The sequence below is a fragment of the Passer montanus genome, unplaced genomic scaffold (assembly GCF_014805655.1).
Source record: "Passer montanus isolate IOZ18808 unplaced genomic scaffold, ASM1480565v1 scaffold82, whole genome shotgun sequence".
NCBI lineage: Eukaryota > Metazoa > Chordata > Aves > Passeriformes > Passeridae > Passer > Passer montanus.
The window spans coordinates 1,382,089-1,404,018 of NW_024373479.1; the positions used below are offsets into that span (position 1 = coordinate 1,382,089).

General features: G+C 43.6%; 1 protein-coding gene across 5 annotated transcripts; it reads left to right on the forward strand.

Moving 5' to 3' along the window:
- Positions 1-3,170: 3,170 nt before the first annotated feature.
- Positions 3,171-21,716, forward strand: WDR89 (WD repeat domain 89). Of its 5 annotated transcripts, XM_039733005.1 has the most exons (4): positions 3,198-3,279; positions 5,237-5,333; positions 8,209-8,362; positions 20,088-21,716. In XM_039733005.1, exon 4 carries the CDS (start codon positions 20,100-20,102, stop codon positions 21,267-21,269), a length of 1,170 nt encoding a protein of 389 aa, XP_039588939.1. In that variant the 5' UTR covers positions 3,198-3,279; positions 5,237-5,333; positions 8,209-8,362; positions 20,088-20,099; the 3' UTR covers positions 21,270-21,716. The 5 variants fall into 5 exon arrangements, with proteins under 5 accessions (XP_039588934.1, XP_039588939.1, XP_039588936.1 ...); XM_039733000.1 differs by lacking the exon at positions 8,209-8,362 and having other exon boundaries at positions 3,171-3,231; XM_039733002.1 differs by lacking the exon at positions 8,209-8,362.
- The last annotated feature ends 214 nt before the right edge of the window (positions 21,717-21,930 follow it).

The following is a 21,930-nucleotide window of genomic DNA, read 5'->3' on the forward strand; positions in this document are numbered from 1 at the left end:
GTGGGAGGGCTGACTCAGGTTCTTGGGAAAAGCCAGCAGGAAGGTAATGCTCGAGCTCAGCTCCACTGTTTTGTCTCTTTAAAAGTACAGGAAAAACTGAGCCTGCATTGGGTGAACTGTGCACTTCAGGTGCCCTCTGCTACCTCTCAGGTGGGAGGAAGGCTCCTGCTTTGGTGCCCAGCTTGATCTTTTGGCTTCAGGGAGGAATCTGGAATTCTTGCCACTAACAAAACTGACAATAAAAAATATCAAACTTCAATATGTACACCCCTGGCAGGCCTGTTCAGATAGTGAGGATGACCAGGAAAACAGAAATACCTGTCTGCAGTCTGTTTTCCTACCTGAATGTGCCTAGAACATCCACTCAGCTTCTTAGGGGCAGCTACAGGGACAGGGAGGCTGAGGAGGAGCCCTCAGTGCATGGCCCAGGTTTTTGCTTTCAACAGGATCCAGTATAAAATCCTAACCTGGCCCCCTGTGCAGGTATGAGAAACTGTGAGCACTGTTACTGACAGCAGCGTTATTAAAATTAAGGACTGCTGTAGCAAAGAGATGAAAGACACATCTCTGTTACTGCAGGATGAATGAAGTTTTTTAGTTTGTGTGATGTCAGGCACTGCTAACTCTGAGCTGACCTCTAAAAATTATGTCCTTACCCAACAACTTGACTTTGCAATCAAAACTGCTTTTTATTGTACTATGTAATTAGAGTATATAATTTAATCAGCCCTTGATTTTGGTTTGTTAAATGCTTATTCAGCACTAAGTGGCAATTAAGCATTGGAGTGCCTTCAGTGAATCCCAAAACCTGACTATCATCAGTCATAATAAATTTGCCTCACTTGTACATTTTGTCAAGTTCTGCAGATAGAACTGCCAAAAAATGCCAGAGAGATTTGCAAGCTCCTCCCTCCCCCTTATCCCCAACAAAGAGGAGAACTGACAAGTGAAACCAATGAGCTGTACCTTTTAAAGATGTTAAAAATAAACCCCTTTCTCCAGCAAACTGCATTAACTTCTGCTACTTCAGCTGCAGGAATCTGCTGATGGAGTTGTGTTCACTGATCCCTGGAATGTAACACTTTGTCTCTATGCACACAGGAGCTAATTACAAATCGTTATACTGAAAAAGTTGCAAGCCAAACTACACTGCCACAAAAATAACCTTGGCATATTAGGCAGATGCAAACACAAGCAAAAAAAGAAAATTAAAAAAAAAAATTCTCATTCCAGACAATTTGCTGTTTGAGTTTTTGACCTCTAGCCTAGAGTACATGACACTGAAACTCAGATTTGTTTGGACTTTGGTTTCTTTTAAGGTGGGGATCTTAAAGATTCCTTTCTCAAAATATCTTTTATGTTTGTCAAAAGTTGCAAGTGATCTCTGGAGCATCTGCCCTGCAATTCCTCTGATAAACTCCAAAGCTGCATCTCTACCCACGGTACCCTGTGACTCAGCAGCATTGGTGTGCTACCCAAAAAATGGAATTTTCTGTTAATACAGCTGCACTTGTCTGGGAGTGCTGGGCACCAAACCCCTGGCTGTAAACTGTGGCTTTCCAGTTGATCCTGCAGCTGTTTTTACCGTTTGAACAACGAACAGAAGTTATTTGATGAATTTGTGGCAACTGCCCCGGGGAAACTCAGATGAAAAACTACCAGCTGAAAATATTATTGTAGCACTGGCATTTGCACTACAGTCTTATCATGCAAATTGTGTTCTCAGTGAAATCATCTGCCTCCTGTTTGGAACTCTTCAGAACTGATCTCAGCAGTGGGAGCAGACTTTAGCTCTGGCAGGGCGAGGCTTCACAAAGAGGGAAAGGTATTTCCTATGAAAATATCAGTGTGTCATTTGGGTCTTTGTGCTTTATGTATCTCGATATTTTTCTGTGTGCACTGCACTGTGAAAATGTCAACCAAATAACTGTAAAAGGAACAAAAATAAACCATAAAGGGGCACTTTTTCATGGCAGTTCGGTGAGCTGTGCATCTGTGACTCCTCAGAAATGCAGTACCTGGTTCTAATAAACTACTCAAAATGTTGCAGTTATCAATAAAGGGGAAATCTCTGCTCACAGACAGATAACTGCACTGGTAGAACAGAAATACATGCATTATTTATGTGCCTATGTAAGTAGAATCAGTAAAATCAACAGTTACACTGGAGCATGTAGAATTAAAATATTGCACACGGCTAGTGACAGACAAATGAAATTGTCAGTATTTTGAAGTCTTTTGTTTGACTTTCTGCTTTAAGGTGGCATTAGACTGAACTGGGTGTGTTTTTTATACTGCTCTATGGTCATTGTCCGTGTAACTTGACCATCTAATTGGATTTAGGTAAAGCCTTTTTTATCTTGCTAGAACAATACATTGCTCAAATTCTTAGATTTCCATTTTAAAAAATGGAAGTGAAAACTAAGCTAATGAAAATATTTCTATGTTTTAAACATTTCTATGTTTAAAAAAAGTCTTGAAATTATTTATTTGTCCATGATATTGGTAATATGATTCACATAATTTATCAGAAGAGAGCTTATACATGATTTTAACTGCTATGAGAATAAAGGTACAAGTTATTTTCCTCACTGAATAACATCCACCCAAGTTTATGGATTAATGCTGCTCATCAGTGCTGCACAGTAAATTCAGAGTAGAGCAAGGAATTTTAAAATAAAAACAACTTGTGACAATATAAATAAAATATTAAAATAAGGAAATATTAGTTATGCCATCTTCCTTTTGATAACCTGGATGTGTTAGCCTAGTAATTGGTAAACACGAAAAGGAGAGAAAATACTGTTTGAAGGTTTAACTGGAAAAAAAAATAAAAAGTATCTGGGGAAATCTAATTCGCCTTCTTGTCCTTCTCCGTGTTCGGGTCCCTCCTAGGAGGTAACCCCGCTCTCCCGGGCTGCAGCTCCGTGCGCCATTCCCGTGCCTGCTCCAACCCCGCCATGGCCGAGCCCGGGGCCTCCCTGCGCCAGCCAATCAGAGCGCGCCGATCGGCCGCCGGCCCCGCCCCTCCGCCTTTGCGCCAATCCCCTTCCCGTGCGTCGCTTCCTTCCCCGCCTCCACGGACGGAAGATGGCGGCGGCTGCAGCCAATGGGGCGGCGGGGGCGGGGCTGGCAGCGGCCGCGCGGCGCGCACGCGGCGGGAGGCGGGGCGGCTCTGAGGGGACCGGGAGCGGGAGCGGGACCGGAACAGGGACACCGACAGGGACCGGGGTAAGGAACACCGGCAGGGACCGGGACACGGCCGGGATAAGGATCCGGGTGAGGAACACCGGCAGGGACAGGGTTAAGGATCGGGATAAGGAACAGGGATAAGGATCTGGATAAGAAACACCGGCAGGGACAGGGATCGGGATAAGGAACACCAGCAGGGACAGGTTAAGGATCCCAGTAGGGAACACCGGCAGGGACAGGGATCCCATGAAGAGGCCAGGATAAGGATCCGGTAAGGAACACCAGCAGGGACAGGAACAGGGATAAGGATCGGGATGAGGAACACCAGCAGGGACAGGAACCAGGGATAAGAATCCGGTAAGGAACACTGGCAGGGACAGGAACAGGGGTAAGGATTGGGATAAGGAACACCGGCAGGGACAGGGATAGGGATAAGGAACACCAGCAGGGACAGGGTTAAGGATCCCAGTAGGGAACACCGGCAGGGACAGGGATCCCATGAAGAGGCCAGGATAAGGATCCGGTAAGGAACACCAGCAGGGACAGGAACAGGGATAAGGATCGGGATAAGGAACACCGGTAGGACAGGGATAGGGATAAGGAACAGGGATAAGGATCGGGATAAGGAACACCGGTAGGACAGGGATAGGGATAAGGAACAGGGATAAGGATCGGGATAAGGAACACCGGCAGGGACAGGGATAGGGATAAGGAACACCGGCAGGGACAGGGATAGGGATAAGGAACAGGGATAAGGATCGGGATAAGGAACACCGGTAGGACAGGGATAGGGATAAGGAACAGGGATAAGGATCGGGATAAGGAACACCGGTAGGACAGGGATAGGGATAAGGAACAGGGATAAGGATCTGGATAAGAAACACCGGCAGGGACAGGTTAAGGATCCCAGTAGGGAACACCGGCAGGGACAGGGATCCCATGAAGAGACCGGGATAAGGATCCGGTAAGGAACACCAGCAGGGACAGGAACAGGGATAAGGATCGGGATGAGGAACACCAGCAGGGACAGGAACCAGGGATAAGAATCCGGTAAGGAACACTGGCAGGGACAGGAACAGGGGAAAGGATTGGGATAAGGAACACCGGCAGGGACAGGGAGAGGGATAAGGAACACCGGCAGGGACAGGGAGAGGGATAAGGAACACCGGCAGGGACAGGGAGAGGGATAAGGAACACCGGCAGGGACAGGGAGAGGGATAAGGAACACCGGCAGGGACAGGGAGAGGGATAAGGAACACCGGCAGGGACAGGGAGAGGGATAAGGAACACCGGCAGGACAGAACCAGGGATAAGGCTCCGGTAAGGAACAGGCTGCCCAGGGCAGTGGTGGAATCCCCGTCCCTTGGAAGTGTCCCGAACCCTGTGGATGTGGTGCCTGGGGACACGGTTTGGGTGGTGGCCTTGGCCGCCTTGATGTCTGGTCCGGATCATAAATGTCTTTTTCAGCCTTAATGAGTTGTGATTTAATGCAGTTTATGTATTAGGAAGTCATGCTGACCTCACCCAGGTTTGGTGCAGGTGGGAATCTTTATTAATGATAGTGACAGTCTAAAACAAGAAAAACCCCACACCCAAACAATCTGGAAAAGGTCAGAAGAAGAAATGAAAGTTGCAGTTTGTGGTTTTTTGTTTGGTAGTTTTACTGCTTTGGGGAAAAAAGGAAAATAAACTTTTCTATGGTTTTGAATAAAAAAGTAGTTACAGAAACTACTGCCAAAGCTGTGATATGAATATCCTAAACTCCTATTTTATATAATGAACAGATATCCTTAAGTATGCTGTGTTGCAGAATTAACTTTCCCTACAAGATACAGGGAGTGGAATTGTCAATTCTGTATTTTGTTATTGGCACATAATGGTTATAATCCTATAATTCTAAATGAATTTTTCCTAGACATGTGTTATATATTTGAAAGAATGCAGAAACACAAGCTTTTTTCTTAGTATGCTGGTTCTTAGGTCTGTAAAAACTTTGTTCTGAGAACAAAGTTATGTTAATGCCTTTTATTTCCTCCTGTTTCAGTGGGTTTCCTGTTGGAGAGAATAATCAGATTCAGTGAAGAGTGTGTGCAGAGCAGCTCCTGGAGATAATTGTTCCTGTCAGCAGAGAGATTGCACAGGTTTGTGTTCATGTGAGTCCCGTGGTTTCTATGTGCTGATTTTACAGCACCTAGAAGTTGGTTTAAAGTTTGCATGTTGGTTTCTGTTTGTTTAGAGTTAAAGACTGGTGTAGCTGTTTGTGTTTTCCCCCAAATATCTTTTTATGGAGTAAAGGAGCAGCCCTGCAGGGAAAGGTGGGCCTGGAATTCCTGGGCAGCCTCTGCATACATTGGCATGACCTGGGCCTTGCCTGTTTCTTCTGCAGTCTTAATCCTTCTGGAAGTAAATATATTAATTTTCTTTTTCCCACATAAGACTTCTGTACATGGATTGATGGTATTCAGGTGGCTTAAAATGTTTTTTTTTTGTAAAAGAGCATAGAATTGTGGAATGGTTTGGGTTGAAAGGCACCTTAAATCACCTCATTCCAAGCCCCTGCCATGGGCAGGGACACCTTCCATTTTTCCACATAAGAACTCTTCTGTGCGTGGATTGATGATGCTCAGGTGGCTTAAAATGTTTTATAAAAAAGAGCATAGAATTGTGGAATGGTTTGGGTTGAAAGGCACCTTAAATCACCTCATTCCAAGCCCCTGCCATGGGCAGGGACACCTTCCACCAGGTTACTCCAAGCCTGGCCTTGAACATTCCCAGGGATGGGGCAGCCACAGCTGCTCTGGGCAGCCTGTGCCAGGGCCTCACCACCCTCACAGGGAAGAATTTCCTTCTGCCCTCTGTCAGTTTAAATCCATTCCCCCTTGTCCTGTCACTACATACCCTTGTAAATAGTCTCTCTCCATCTTTCTTGCAGGCTCCCTTCAGGTCCTGGAAGGCTGCAGTTATGTCACCCCAAAGCCTTCTCCTTTCCAGGCTGAGCAATCCCAGTTCTCTCAACCTTTCAAGATGAGCTTTTTAAAAATGCTTTTTCCTTTTGCTGCATCATTTTTGCAGGGCAGCCCTGGGGTCTGGTCTGTACCTGACTGCGTGGGAGGTCTCCTGAGAGACCAGATGGTTGTTGCCTGCTGGCAGCATTTTCCAGCTTTGTTGTGCTTTTTCCTGGAAGTATAAAAAATAATGGTCTTTTCAAGCTTTTCTGGAGCGAAAAAAAAAAAAAGAAAAATGAGCAAAACATGAGGAAATCAGCACTTCCATGCTGCTCAGCTGTGTTGATACCAAGCTGCTTCTGCAGACAATCTAAAACTTGGGTTTATTTGGTGAATGAAAAGAAGGTTTTTGTGGGGTTCAGCTTCTCCTGTGTGAGGACAAGCCCATTAGTGGCTTTCACAGCAGACATTAAAAAGAAGCTTTGAGAATTGTGAATCAGGGTCTTGGCAAGGTTTTGGGGTGTGCTTTTGCACTCCAGAGCAGTTCAGGTGCAAGATGGACAATGGAGGGTATAAGAAAAGCAGAAAAAGAGCATATTGCCCAATCTATTGTGGGGTTAGGAAATTCAACCTCAAACATGCCTTTGCCCTCCTCAGGGACCTTCACCCTGTGCCACCACCCACTTCTCCTTCATCTCTTCCCCTTCTCATGTCCCTGCAACTGTCCCCTTTCCTTCAACAGAGGAGTTAAGAGTTCCATAAATTCTTGCTGCTGCATTTTCCTCTCTTGTTTCCTCCTGCATTTAATTTGGGGCTGGTTAGTTAAATGCATGTGGAGGCAACTCCTGCACATGACTGAGACAGTGCTTTTTTAGCTTCTTCAGTGAGTGAAGGTGGAGGGACTGGGAAATGGGATAGAGATGGATGCTTTGGGAAATAAAGCCCCAGACTGGGAGTGAAGGATGTCTGATGCCAGAATATTGCCTTGGTTGAATTGTTCTTATGATGTATTTTTTGCCTTAGCTGATATTTCAATGCAAGTTTTAACAAAATATTTCAGTGAGAAGGCAGCAGGAAGTGGGGGTGGGAAAGAAGAGGCTCAGGCAGTGTACAGGGCTGTAAAAATCACCCTCAAATTGCAGCAGCACAAACACTGGGTGATTCCACGAGGCTGTTCTGAAGGTCCAACATAGAATGTGTTTTCTGTCCTGTTTCTAGGTCTTACAGATTGAGTCTTTTCAACAGTCAAAATAATTTAGAAGTATTGGCAGGAAGCAAATATTTGCAGCTGTCCATTTTCCAAGTCTATATTATGCTATAAACTCTTCAGTCTGCTAAATTTTGATTCTGTTTCTGTCGGGTGTTAAAGTCCAGAAGAACTATTACATTTTACATTACATTATCTAGTCTGATCTCCTTTGCAACATAAGCCATCTGTACTGTTGTTTATGCCCTTTACAGACTTTAATTTATCACCCCTTTTTCACATTCATCTGAAAGCCCTTCTTCCAGATTGTTAATATTATCAAGCTTTTGTATTATTTTTTATCACACTGTTTGTATTGCTGAAAATGTTTTGAGGTGACCTTAATGTTTAGTTTGAGACTAAATTTGAAGCAGATAGAGGAATGCAAATATTTCAAAACTTATTAGCTCCTATTGTTTTCCTCTTTGAGATTTGTTTCATATAAGAATGCACTGTGGCCTTGAAAGGGCACCTGCTATGTTTTTAATTCTGTATTTTTCCAGATAAATAAAAGCCTAATAAAAATCAGAATGAAAGGGTTCTTTGTTTAATATGGCAACTGAATTTTATCTGTAAAAATGCAGGTGCATTAAAGCACTCCTAGTTCTTGTGCTGACCTGAATTAAATTATGCAAATCCAAAACTAGTTTTAAAGTAAAATGTTTGTTTTGCTGTATAGTTTATAACCTTTCTTGCAATTGCTTTATTTCTTCAGCAGAAACTTAATTTCTTTTTGTATTTTTAACTGATTAACAACTTTTCACTTGCACCTCTCTGCATCTCACCATAACTACTGAATCTTTTTTGTGCTGCTTGTTACTTCAGGGCAAAACCATTGCTCAGCTTCTCATTAAAAATAAGATACAAAAGTGCTGTACAATTGGTGAGCAGTTAAAGTGGTGAAAAGACAGCCCATCGTTTAGTTAAAATTGGCAAACTGGAGTTGTATGCTGGCAGTACCTGGAATAGGAAGCTTCAGGTATTGTTCACTTTTCAATAATTTGGGGATCTTTTCATAATAATAATTTGTGTGTCTTTGTTGCTATGGGAATGAGTGGGAGAGCTGGAATTAAGTGTTATTACTCCTTTGTGCAATCAGAAGGGACAAGCAGCTGTGAAAGCAAAATTTCTTGTTTAGAAACATACAACTCTTAGTAGCAGTTCTGACTTCAGTTTTTATGCAGTTCATGGAGTTTTTTGAGGTAAGAGGATTTGGTTTTAGTTTATTCAATGTTTGCCAGGATATATAAGGAAATACATGACTCAGTTTTGAAAGGGAGAAAAACAGATGTAAAGAAAAGTTAATTCTAGTGGTTTAATATCTTGGGCAACTATTACTTTGCATGTGCATTGAACACTCCTGCTTCAGGAATGTTCGTGGGAGATAGATATGAGTGGAAGAGGTTGAGAGAGGAAGGGTTTTGTAGTTGCTGGGTTTTGTTGATCCCTCTTCCCTAGGAAATGAGTGCTGGGTGTTTCTGAGCTGAGAAGAGCAAATACAAATGCACACAGGTCAGTCATTCCCTGCGTGTTCATGTGTGCCTTACATGGACTTAGGAGCTGCATCTCACATTGTTATCAGGTCTGAATGATCCAAATCTGTGGATTAAAGTCACCAAATGAGACTTTAATAAAGAACGCGTGTATTGTTAACCTCTGATGGTTCAGAAAGAACAGTTGTGCCGTAGTTGAATGTGGTTGGTTTTTTTTTCTTCCGTTTTTTGTGCTAGATAGTTCTGAGCAAAGACTGTGATTTTTGGTTAACAGTCTGATTTGCGGAATGGAGGCTTTTAAAAGGAAGAAAAGCATACTGATACTTTATTAACGCTCGGGTAATTGTTGTTATTATTATTATTATTATTATTATTATTATTATTATTATTACTGGCTCGGGTAAATCTGCGCTGCTCTGCGGCGGTCACTGGCGACCCCCGGTGGCCGGGAGCGGAATGACAGCCGCAGGGGGTCTGTCCCAGATTTTTGGGCTTTTCCACCCAAACCCTTGGCTTTGGGCGTGCCTGTGTGAGGGGCACGCTCAGCTCCCTAGGCTGTCCCCACAGTTCTAGGAGAGAGAGAGACCACCCTAAGCTGGAAGCTGCGTGCTCTCTGTGCACACACATGCCCTCTCACTAAATTCCTGATGCTGCTTTTGGAGCTGTGGAGTGAGCAAATAATGTGGCTTGCTGTTGTCTGCCTGGCAGAGGGGTATCTTCCAGAAAGCAGTAATGAGCCAGCTTATCTCAGAGTTGCTTGTTTCTCAGTCTGCCTTCCTATTTGGGTTCTTTGCTGTGCAAGGCCAGTAGTGGGTGCCAGGCTGGCGAGGTTATAAAAGCAGATGAAGACAGTTAAAGTCTTTACCCCCACTGTTATAACTGGGAAGTATTTTGTAAGATAAACTTTATGATTTCTGCTCCATATTTTATTTGTGGTCAGTTTATACTCTTAAACTCTTGTGCCAGTATTGTTCTTGAGTAGCTCCCCTCCCTCCCCAGCATTTATTCCTTTGATGTATTTGTAGATAGTAATTGTATCCCTTTCAGTCTCTGTCTTTGCCAAGCTACACAAGGCAAAGCATCCAGCTACTTCTTGTGAAATAAACAGTCCATTACCTGCATCGTCTCACCCTTCCTTCTCTGCACTTGGTTATGGCTTAGCTATCAAACATTGGCCTCAGCAAAGGCACTGCTGGGAGCCTGCTATGACCCTGTGAAATGTGGGTTTACTTAAGAGAACAAACATGGCTTGAGAGCAGGGTTATTAAAATGCAAAAAGCTCTTGACTTTGCTTTTTATCCATGCATTGTTTTGGGCAGCAGGCTGCTGAAGGCGTTGGAAAGGTGTTTGTGGTACTCAGAAAAGTAAATTCCCCACCTAGGTCTTCAGGGTTTGTGGGTCCTAACAAAAACATGGAGTTCTGGTTTTGCCAGCAGGGACTGTGCTGCTGCACACAGCAGATCTCTTGATCAGAGTCTGGAGTATCAATACCTGCCCACTTTCTCCTTTGTCCTTCCCTTTCATGATTTTATTTCTTGTGACTGAGTCCTAAATCACTTAAAGAGTGAAATAACAGTTGAATGTGAACTTCCAGTGGAGTATGGAAAATCACTGTGCATTTGAGTGTCATGAAAACTAAAAGCTGATTTTTTTTTTTAATTTTAATCTTTTATGGCATTGGTGAAGCTGCTGCTGGAGTTCCATGTATGGTTCAAGAGTAAGCACTGTCTAAAGGCTCCTGAAAACAAAGAGCTGCAGAGAGTGCCTTGCATGGCTTCAATGTCCACATCCTCGATGCCTTAGCATCTTTTGTGGAGACTCAAAAATAAATCCTCCTGATCAGGATGAAGCAACATAGCTCTGAAACCCTTCCTCTTGCATCTTCCTGTTGTCACTTAGATGACATCTTCTCCTTTTGTCTGCTACAAAGCATTGAAAATTGAGCTTAGGGCATGATAAAGATTCAGCAGAGCCTCCAGCTGTCAGCCTGTGCACAAAGAGCATGTTTTGGAAACTGATAGTCTGTGAACTGTCAGGGGTACACAGGGAGCTCAGGTTTCTCTTGTTGCTTTGAAACTGGAGAGGGTCTGACAAATTACCTTGACGTGGGGATGTTCTGGAGTAGCTAAATATATATAAAAAAAAAAAGGATATTGTGGGATGTGACTGGCAGAGACACCTCAGTGATCTGCAAGTTCTGGGGAAGCAGATGAGGAAAATGAGAAGTCATTTTCCCTGCGTAGGCTTGGCAGATGTTTGTGCCTGTGGAATAGATCTGGAACTGCAGAGAGTTGCTTGGGCAGTGATGTTAGAGCGGGGCTGAGAATTACCAAGCACACAAGTGTTGTTTATTTTGTGTTCCCCTACATGTGCATGTGTAGGGGAATCTTCTTATCTGTTCAGCAGTGACTGATTTAAGCTTGGGTTGTTAAGAAAAGAGTCCTGAAAACATAATAGTTTGTGTTTTAAAGAATGAGCTCTGATAATGAAGTGTACTTAAGGTAAATTACTGTTGTGAAAGAATTTCTGAAGTATTCCAGTAAATAAAACATTGACTTTATGTCATTGTAGGTATTTTGGCACCAGTGTGTGGTAGTAGAAGCTCTTTTTCCAATTACAGCAAAGTTTCTTTATATCCTTTTATTATGGTTGCTGCTAAATTCAGGCTGAAATTTCCCAGGCTTCCTGTGATGTGGAAATAAATTCTTTGGAAGAATTTCAGCAAGTTTTATTAATCTTTGGGAAGACTTCTTACTTATTTCCAGGTTTCTTCTGTATGAGGATGCTGGTAATAAGTGGGAGTATCTAAATTGAAGGAAATAAATGGTGTTATTTCAGTCACTAAATTATTCATGCAGCTGTGTAAGTAATTTTTTCCTTTCACCTTTCTCTGTAGGGTGGATCACTGGTGTTGTCCGTTCATGTGGTGTTTTGTTCAGCTTAAAATGGCCCTGAAAATCATCACCCCTGGAGTCCTTTCTCGTAATCCCAGACTTGAAAGGGCATCAGAGCACTTTCTGATTGTGGAATTTGCAGGTGCACCACGGTGTCACAGTGACCTCTGCATTGTATCTTGTAGTGTAGACATTCAGAACAAGGTTTTTTGTGTGAAAGTGTGCTGCTGACTGTATTCTGCATTGTATCTTGTAGATATAGTAGTGTATCAATACATATTGATGTATTGATCACAATTAATAGTGTAGTGTAGACATTCAGAACAAGGCTTTTTGTGTGAAAGTGTGCTGCTGACTGTACTCACTAATGTTTGTGTGCACAAGGATTGTGAACTGGGCAAACATTCTCCTTGTTTCACTGATAGGGAAAGTGAGGAGTGAGTGTTGGTCCTTGCTGGGAATTGCTCAGCAAGCTGTTCTGCCACAGTCAGGACTGGGAAGTGTTTGTAGGCCAGGCTCTTGTTCAGATCCACTTAGATAAATACTTCATTTCTGTCTGATTTGAGATGACCATCTCAGTGCATGGCTCTAGTGCCAAGTCAGACAGCAGAGCTGTTGGATCTCTTCACAAAGGAAAATGCTGTTGGTGAGCATGAACCATGAACCTCCTCTGAGCTGCTCGTGGCTGCTGTGTTGAAGTGTGAATGGATCAAAACTTAATGCTACGTGCAGGTGACCATTGTACCCTCTGTGTTTGATTTCCAGCAGCTGTCTGTCTGTTATTTGAGAGGCTGATTAGTCCTGGATCTTCTTTCCTGTGTTTGTGGTTACAAGAAGCCATCTCAGTGTGATGTGTTCGGTGGGAGGTGCTCACAGGAGAAAGGAAATGACTTTTCTGTGGTGCCTGTGGTCTGATGAGATAAGCACAAGTGCAGAAGGCTGAGACTTGGATTCTCTTCAAGGTTTGCAGCAGACTGGCAGGATGGCTGTGGTTCCATTACAGGCAGCAGGCACAAGCCTCATCTTTGACCCCCATGGCTCAGTGCAAAAGCCAGAGCCCAGCACTAGGACAGTTTCCCTGTTCTCCAGGATCCACCTGAGGATGCAGCATTTGTTCACCTCTTCAGAGGCTTCTGAGAGTGCAATTTAGGCATAGATGAGCTTTCAGAGTGTCTTTAAATACAGTGTTCTTTGCCAGAAAAAAAACCCCAAAAACATAATAAATAGAATTTGGAATACAAATAGCCCAATTTTACTATCTCTTTCTGTAATTTACCCTTTGCCTGGGACTCTTTCAGACCTGCCTTTATGAAATAGGATTGCTTCTGCTGCAGCTTGATCTGAGAATAGCCATGAGAGCAAAACAGAGCATCTCTTATCCTCTTATTACTCCTATATCGGATGACCACCTCACCCACACCTGGATGCAGTCACATCCTCTGCCTGGAGAGGTCACTACAAGGAAAGCTGCCCCTCACAGGGAGCTTCTTGGCTGGGTCCAGCTCATGGCAGAGTGGGATTCCAGGCACAGCTTCCTTTGTGGCTCCTCTCTTAGCAGGTCTGTGTCACAGGCACGGAACTGGATGAAAAGAGAAGAGTGAAAAAGGGATATTCTCAAATTTGTTTGAATCATTGTTTTACACAGTTTCTTAGAGTATTTAGAAACGGTGTTTCCCATGTTTATGTGAGGGTCTTCTAAATTGTTCTAGAGAAGGTAGGTTAGCAATCTGAGCATCACATTTTAATAAATTTGCCTTAATTTTGATGCCAAAATTTGTAATTTGGCACTTTTATTATTTTGTATAGTGCCTTCTAGCTTGAGTTTTTTAATTGTAGATTGGATTATTCTGCACTTTTTCAGTTGGTCATCTGATATTCTCTTTGGTTCATGTATTTCTGCCAATAGGCTTTGAATTACTAAAGCTTGAATGTTAATTGCATTTTGGACCTGAAGGCTTGTCTAAATGTTCTAGATCTCTGTAGATCTCCACCATATTTTCCAGTGTTGGATGCAAAATCAGGATAGATCTTTCTAGTTTGAATGCAGAATCTTACACCAAACAACAACAACAAAAAAATGGAAAGTTTTCTTTTGATGAAAATAGTCACTGTATGGTTTTTGTGATCTATGCATTTAAAGCTATGCTTGATCCAGTTCAGAAGTTGTTTTTGCATTCTCTCTATGGATGTCCAGTATAATATTCAAAAAAGCTTTTGTTTCATCTGCATTGATGTGAACATTTGCTTATGTCCCCGAAAGATGAATTCAGAACAGTTGTAGTTTCCATTTAAACTTTTTTTAAAAATTATTGAATCCCAAAGCACTGAGCACCTGGGCCTTTTTCCCTTTATTCTCTCCTACCTCTAACTCTTACTTTTCCCCTTCAGGCAGTACTGTTAAGGACCATTTCCTTGGTTCTCTCTCCTACCTACAGCTCCTCTCTCCATTGCTAAACAGGATTGTACCCCAAAGCTCAGTCCTGGTGGGAGGGCACAAATTGATTTCATGAAAGGCAAGTAGCTTGGTAGACCTAATGTTTTTGATCTTCCCACAGACTTTCTGTTTTATCTTTTTCCTCCTTTCTATTCTACTGATATAATTTTCTCTGTACTGCAAATGAAGAATTACACAGAGCTTCTTTCTGACTGTGCCTTACATTTGGAAGGGAGATGTAGCTGATTGGAGAGGATGAAATAATTCTCTTGGCAGTTACATCTTGTCTCTGCACTTTAGCATAGCCTCTCGTGCATTTTATTCCCTTCCTGCCTGATGACTAAATGCTCTTTGCCTTCAGCAGGCTTTATGGGAATGCTGGAGAAACCCCTTTCCCCTCTGCTTGGGTGAAACAGCAAACCCAGCTGTGGGAGAGTGTGTGCTGGAGAAACTGAGCGTTCTGAGGGGGTTTTGTGCTTCCCCTCTGAGCTCAGGTCATTTGCTGGTCTGTCTTCTGCTGGGGAGTGGTGCCAGTGAGGAGAGGTCTCTGCAGGTGCTGCACTGGGGCAGTGCAGCACTGGTGTGTTCTCCCTGCACTGGGGCCGTGCAGCACTGGTGTGTTCTCCCTGCACTGGGGCCGTGCAGCACTGGTGTGTTCTCCCTGCACTGGGGCCGTGCAGCACTGGTGTGTTCTCCCTGCACTGGGGCCGTGCAGCACTGGTGTGTTCTCCCTGCACTGGGGCCGTGCAGCACTGGTGTGTTCTCCCTGCACTGGGGCCGTGCAGCACTGGTGTGTTCTCCCTGCACTGGGGCCGTGCAGCACTGGTGTGTTCTCCCTGCACTGGGGCCGTGCAGCACTGGTGTGTTCTCCCTGCACTGGGGCCGTGCAGCACTGGTGTGTTCTCCCTGCACTGGGGCCGTGCAGCACTGGTGTGTTCTCCCTGCACTGGGGCCGTGCAGCACTGGTGTGTTCTCCCTGCACTGGGGCCGTGCAGCACTGGTGTGTTCTCCCTGCACTGGGGCCGTGCAGCACTGGTGTGTTCTCCCTGCACTGGGGCCGTGCAGCACTGGTGTGTTCTCCCTGCACTGGGGCCGTGCAGCACTGGTGTGTTCTCCCTGCACTGGGGCCGTGCAGCACTGGTGTGTTCTCCCTGCACTGGGGCCGTGCAGCACTGGTGTGTTCTCCCTGCACTGGGGAGGTGCAGCACTGGTGTGTTCTCCCTGCCTTGGCAGCTCTGCTCCCAAATGCAAGCCACATGTCCTGTGCATGCACGAGCAGCCTCCTGCTGCCCAGAGCTCAGGGTTTGTTCTCAGCTTGCTCTGGAACTTGTAATAATTGTGAAAATAAAGGGAGGGTCTGTTTGTATTGTTTATAGTTGGAAAGAACAGTGCAAGATTTCATCTGCTGCTGTTCAGATCCCTTGCTATTTTTGGTATTTGACCTCTGCAGAGAAGATTGCCAGAACTACAGGTCTTTTTCATTTTTATTACGTGTTTCTACCCTCCTACTCATAAGTTACTCTTACGTTAATGATTAAATCTTTGAGAATGTGCCATTTTTCCATGTTTTCCCTGTATTTTTCAAAGGAAAATCTGTATTTCTATATATTTTTGTGCTAACATTCCCTTTTGGAAAGGAGAACTATGCAACTTGGCAGCATCTTCTGTACACCACTCAAAGGAAAAGGGAAATAACTTATGATTTGCTGGTTTATCTTTTGAAAAACATTCTGGATTGAAGAGGACTGATGAGCCTGTTGGCTTGTACTGAAGCTGCAACGCTTAGAATGCTACACAAACAGCACAGCAGTAAGTGCTGGGACAATGTTAATTTAGTTTGTGCAGATAGGTGCTTGCTTTTCCTTTCTGCACCATTGGAAAGGGCTGCCTTAGCACAGCTGTTTGCTTCTAGTCTTGCTGTGTGGTTGTTTCCACACTCCACCAGTAAAAAGCACATAACAAAGGCATCTGGAAATCCTGTCCTGCCTCTTTGGCATCACTTCCACTTCGTGCCTTCTATTCTAAACATTGAGTTTATTTCTTTTTTAAAGGAGCCTTGTAGGATGCCCTGGAGGTCAAAATATTTTAGGTTATTTCGGAGAATGGTATTTATTCTGAGTTCCCAAGATGTAGTGAGTTTTGAGTGTCCTTCCAGAAGCTTATTGTTTCTGGTAGTTGTGGTACCCAGGAGATGTGCAGGGGTTGCATGTAAGTGTGTACTTAAATTCATAGAACAGATCACCTGAGTGTTGTTCCAAGTCTGGGTGTAATAACATAGAAGTTTCAGGTTTAATTGATAAAAGGTGGCTTTTCCTGGCTCGGGGGGTGCAGGTGTGGATGCAGCTGGAAGATTCAGCTGTTGCACGTCAGGCATGGTGATCCCTAAGGATGGGGTTCACCTGTGCCAAGCAAAGTGAGTGCCAGAGCCAGGCACCTTCATCCCAGTGGTGGGGGCTCCTGCACCTTGACATCCCCTGGATTTTGTCAGTGTTGAGACTATAGATCCAGTCTGTGGGTGACTTTGCTGGAGAAACTGAAAAACCTGAATTTAATGAATTAACTCACATTCTGAGCAGAGGAGGATCCATGGGGAAAGAAGAGCTTTTGGCCAGTGCCCTCTCTAATTTTTTCCTGAGCCTGGAGTAGTCCAAGAGCAAGCTGTTGGTAGAAGTCTTTGTGTCAGAGACTTTGTCATACAAACAAGAGCAGAACTCTTTTCTGATCATCACAACTGGCTGTTGTGCTATGTCCAAAACATTTCAAAGACTCTGATTTTGCCAAAGATTCTTTGGAAAACAGATACCTCTGTTGTTGAACTTAAGGAACTGAAAGTGCTTCAGTGCAGAGGACCATGTGCTCTGTAGGTGGCTGCAGTCCAGTGCTTAGTTATCTTCTATTGTGTTTGGAAGACCATTGTTTCCTATTTGTCTCATAAATTTAACACAGATCCTATTCCTGCCATTTAAACTTTCCCATCAAAATACAACAGTGACTTCCCCTTCTGAAAAGGAAGGGCTGGCAGCTACACCCTGAAGTTTGAGCATGAATTGTTTATATAACCTTCAATCACAATTTCATAATAGTCTGAAGACTTTCTTGCTAAAGCAGACATTTTACTGAGTTTTTAGCAAAAACCTGGCTGCCATCGAACACAAGTCTGAGTTGTTGCAGTGGAAATAGAATTGAACCTTCACCTTCCTGATGGTAGAAATTGCATTTCTGTCTGAAAACATGAACATCATTTTCTGGTATTTCAGAATAGCTCTAGTTAAGTCATTCTGGGCAAAAGCTTATGAGTTGTGTTGAGCTAATTTTATTTCCCAGAAAATATTATTAAAACTGAATGAACCTCCTTTTGCAGACTCTGGCTTTTTACAACTTCTGCCTATTTGCAGAGTTCCCTCACCTTCCCCAGCAGTAAAAGCTCTGACATGAGTGTTGTAGAAACTGCTTATTGAAAGATACTCTCTATCATAGTCAGTAATATTTAAACAACTGCAGCTTGCCTTCCAAATGGATGGCATTTGTCAGGAACATGTCTGTTTGGGTTTACTTGGCCTTTTGAGTAGACTAAATCTGAATATTTAGAGCTTAAATTTCAGGTCAGCTTGGAAAACTATATTTTTCTTACAAGAAATTTACAGAGAGAACTAGATTTTTTTAGTAACCATAGCACTGCAGGAGAGCTGGTTTACAAAAACTCCTTTCTCCACCCTCGAGCATGTGTGTTTGAAACTCTATTTAAATAGAAGCTTCCATTGTAATTCTTCAGTAAATTTAATTAAGCAGTTTTCCTAATTAATAATGTTTAAAATATTTTATTTCTTCAGTTAATATTATTCATTTGCATGGCTGTTTTACAGTTTTGTGTTTAAGCAGCATAACAAACAGCATTTGAGAGCAGTTGGCTTTATGTAATAGTTCTAGTAAAAGCTTGTTTCATTTGAGGACATACCCAGAAAAGTAAGGAAGGAACAAGTTCTGTGGGTAGGTTGTGCACAGGGTAATGCCAGAAAACACATTGAACTTCTTTGCTTTAGAGGGGGAAGGAGTTTCCACAGGATGTCTGCATTTTATGGCAAAAATGACTGGTAGATGTGCTCTGAAAGGTTGCTTTGATGTAGAAGATTAACCTGGGGACCTCATTGTCAGGATATTGCTGAGGCAAATCGCTTAGTGAGATTATTTGTGACTTGGGAATTAAGTTTTTATGTGTGCCTGCTTAAGCTGTTTTTTAAGAATTTGCTGGTTTGTCACATGGTGTCGTGAATATTTGTGTACACCAAACCAGAGGAGGGAAAGCAAACCCTTGAAACCACAAACAAGACCAAGAAGAAGAAAAAAAAAAGCAGAATGCAGCTTTGTCATAGCAACTTCTCCTTTGTTTTTGGTCTCTCACGGGCAATTAAAATAATTGCAACTAAAGCAAGTAATACATGGAAGCTTGCACATTCCACCCCTAAAAATCCAGCCTGGAGAATTTGCAGAAAAATTGATGATAGAACAGCTGGGAAGGCATGAGAATATTTTCTTACATTCTTTGTCTGCCTGATTTTTATTCCATTTCTCTTTGTGTTTTTTGATTTTTTTATTTAAAAGGTCATTTCATGCATATGGTACCTGGGTTGGCTGCTGGTCCAGACCTTAAGAAGATATCAATACCAGTGAGAAATCACTGGAGTGTTGACCCCTTAAAACCTGCTGTGATTCCCTGAATGTTTTGGTTTGGATTCTTTTTAAACACAGAATAGTGGTCTCATTGAACCTGTGTTTTTGACAGAAGTGGATGACTGTAATGACATACCTACATCTTCCTTTAAAAAATGGTTGTACTTTGTGAACCACTAAAACCATTGCAAATATCTCTTTAAAATGTAAATGCTACTGTGCTTTTTCCTGACTCTGAATTGATGGAGTCTTTACTGCAATTACAGAGTAGAATTTTCTCTTGTGTTATAGAAAGGAAAATTAAGTTTTTCCTTTTTTTTTTTAGGGCATATTTTCAAAGTGAATCTGTGAGAGAATCCAAGAGAATTTTGTTTAATTTTGGTTTTGCTGGGTAAAGTTTGCATTTCTGTGCATTGCTGAAATAGTTTGGGTTTCTAGAAGGGTTCAGTAGTGCCAGAGAGGAATTGCCTCTGAAGGGAAGATCTTTATCAGCTGCACTAAAAGCCAGTGTTCTGTGGTTTTACAGGAGGCTCAGAAAACACTGAGGTGCTTAATTGCAGTGCATTCCACAGGTCACACCGCCTGTTTAGGTGGTCCCTGCTGTGCTGGCAGGTGTTTCTGTGCGTCATTGGGCACCTAAATACTTGTAAAATTACCTCACCAGGCCGTTTCAGGCTGTAGTGCTGTGTCGTTTTGGTCTTGTTCTCTGCCTGCCCTGTGCACACAAGTTCACTGAAGAAGTCTCCTGCAGTTGTAGTGATGCAGCTGTTTGTGGGCTGTGCTTCCTAGAGCAAAACTTATTTCTCCTCAGGTAGAGGGGGTGACTTCATTTTGTTTCCACTTGTGGAGAACATCATGTTCCTTTATAAAAATAATAAAGCAAATTATTTAGCTTATTTGCTTTATTATAAAAATAATAAAGCAAAATAATTTAGCTAAGTGACTTCCCCAGGATTCCCAGATAGACTGTTTAATCTGTTAAGGGGATTATTTGGTGTAGTGCTTACAGACATGAGAGACTGAACTCCTTGAATCAGGGAGCCCTTTCCTGTCCTGTGTTCCTGTGAATGAAGTTGTGGTGGGGAGGACATCGGGATAATTGATGCACATCTCTGCATCACCTCTGCACAAGATGTTCCCTTGTAGGTCTTTTTAAAGCTAACGCTGTTGAAGAATGTTGCAATTAAAGCTCTCCTTGGCTGTTATTCGTTGCAGGTTCCTGGTGAGATGACGGCGCTGGAGAAGGTGGAGGAGCAGCTGGCGGGGCTGCGCATCGCCAGGCGCTGCGTGCCCAGCGAGGAGCCCGCCTACCTGCTGGACATGCACACCTCCAGAGCCTCCCAGCCCGGGGGCAGCCGCTTGGTGGCCGTTTGCTGCTCCAACGAATCCATCAGGGTGTACGACAGGGAGACGCTGCGCTGCCTGCGGGAGCTGCGCGGCCGCGGCGGCGTGCTCAGCGGGGTCAGGTTTGCACACACGTGTGACAGCGTGGTGTTCTCAGCCTGCAGCCAGGGCGCCGTGAAGTGCTGGGACGTTCGCTCGGCCACACAGGAGCCCGTGCAGGTGTTCAGTGGTTATCCTTCCAACGTCTTCATCAGCTTCGACGTCAGCTGCAGCGACCTCGTCGTTTGTGCCGGAACGGAGAAAGTTGAAAAGGACACGTTTCTGGTGTTTTGGGACGCAAGAGGCATCACAGACTGTGCCAGTGCCACTAAAGAGCCCTTGGGAGTCTATTCTGAAAGTCACAATGATGACATCACCAAAATCTGTTTTCATCCTAACGAACCCAATTTGGTGGTGTCTGGGTCGACCGACGGCTTGGTGAACGTGTTTGACATCAACAAGGATAATGAAGATGATGCTTTGCTATCGACCTGCAATTCAGATTCATCAGTGAGCTCTCTTGGCTGGTCTGGGGAAGACTACAAACAGGTCTATTGCATGACACACGATGAGGGGTTCTGCTGGTGGGACATGGCTCAGCTGGACACCGAGGAGCCAATAACCCTGCTGCACGTCGTGGATGTCAGAGAGTCAGTGTGCGCCGAAAACCACGGCCTGCATTACCTGGTGGGTGGCTTGTACCACGAAAAGGCAGGGAAACTCTTCCTGATTGGGGGAACCTCCACGGGAGACATCCACCTGATCAGCTGCAGCACTGCTGGCCTGAGCCTGGTGGGGACCCTGTGTGGGGGACACTCGGCCACCGTGCGCTCCTTCTGCTGGAGCCCCACGGATGAGTCTCTGCTGACGGGTGGAGAGGATGCTCAGCTGTTGCTATGGAAACCTGGGGCTGTGGAAAGGTCCCTCACAAAGAAAGCATCTCTGAAGATCTCTTCTTCCGTGCAGAAGAGAGTGAGAGTTCACAACACCTCCCTCAAAAGCAGGAAAAAGTGAATTGCCTGAAGTGAGAATCTCTGCTGTGCAGAGCTTTCCTGGTGTTTAATCTCTCTAGGCAATACTTGGCCGTGTTTTATTTGGAGGTTTTCTGTGGAAAGAACTGTGGTGCTTGAATTCCCCCCGGGAATGTATTTCAGTCATCAGAAGAATGCCTTTTATTTTTTTAAAGTTGCTAATATTAATCAGACAAGAGTAAATGTTTGCTCCTGAGTTCTTGAGCAACAGATGCTAAATCATATTATATAAAACTGTTTCTGTGGTTATTTAATGTCTCAGACAATGTTTTAAATGTGTAATACAGGCCTATGGCTTGCTTAGTTTGTTACCTTCCCAATGATATTCCCCTGGCACATTTCAACAGCTTTTGTATTCCATGCTGTATTCTGCTTTCTTCACAGGAAACTTAATGAAATTGCTCAATTTAGTAAAAGATTTTATGTCACATCTTAATGCCTGAAGGAATTACTTCTTGATGAAACAGAAAATAAGTAGTTTTGCACTGTCACATCACTGGTTTAGAACAAGCTCATAAAGAAGCAGCTGATAGAGCCATCTTTTTCATAGCAGATATGAATGTATTCAACCAAACAGCAGCTAATTTGTATGAGTATGAGAACTGTTCAAGTGGCATTATTTCCTGCATGAAAATACCCAAGAA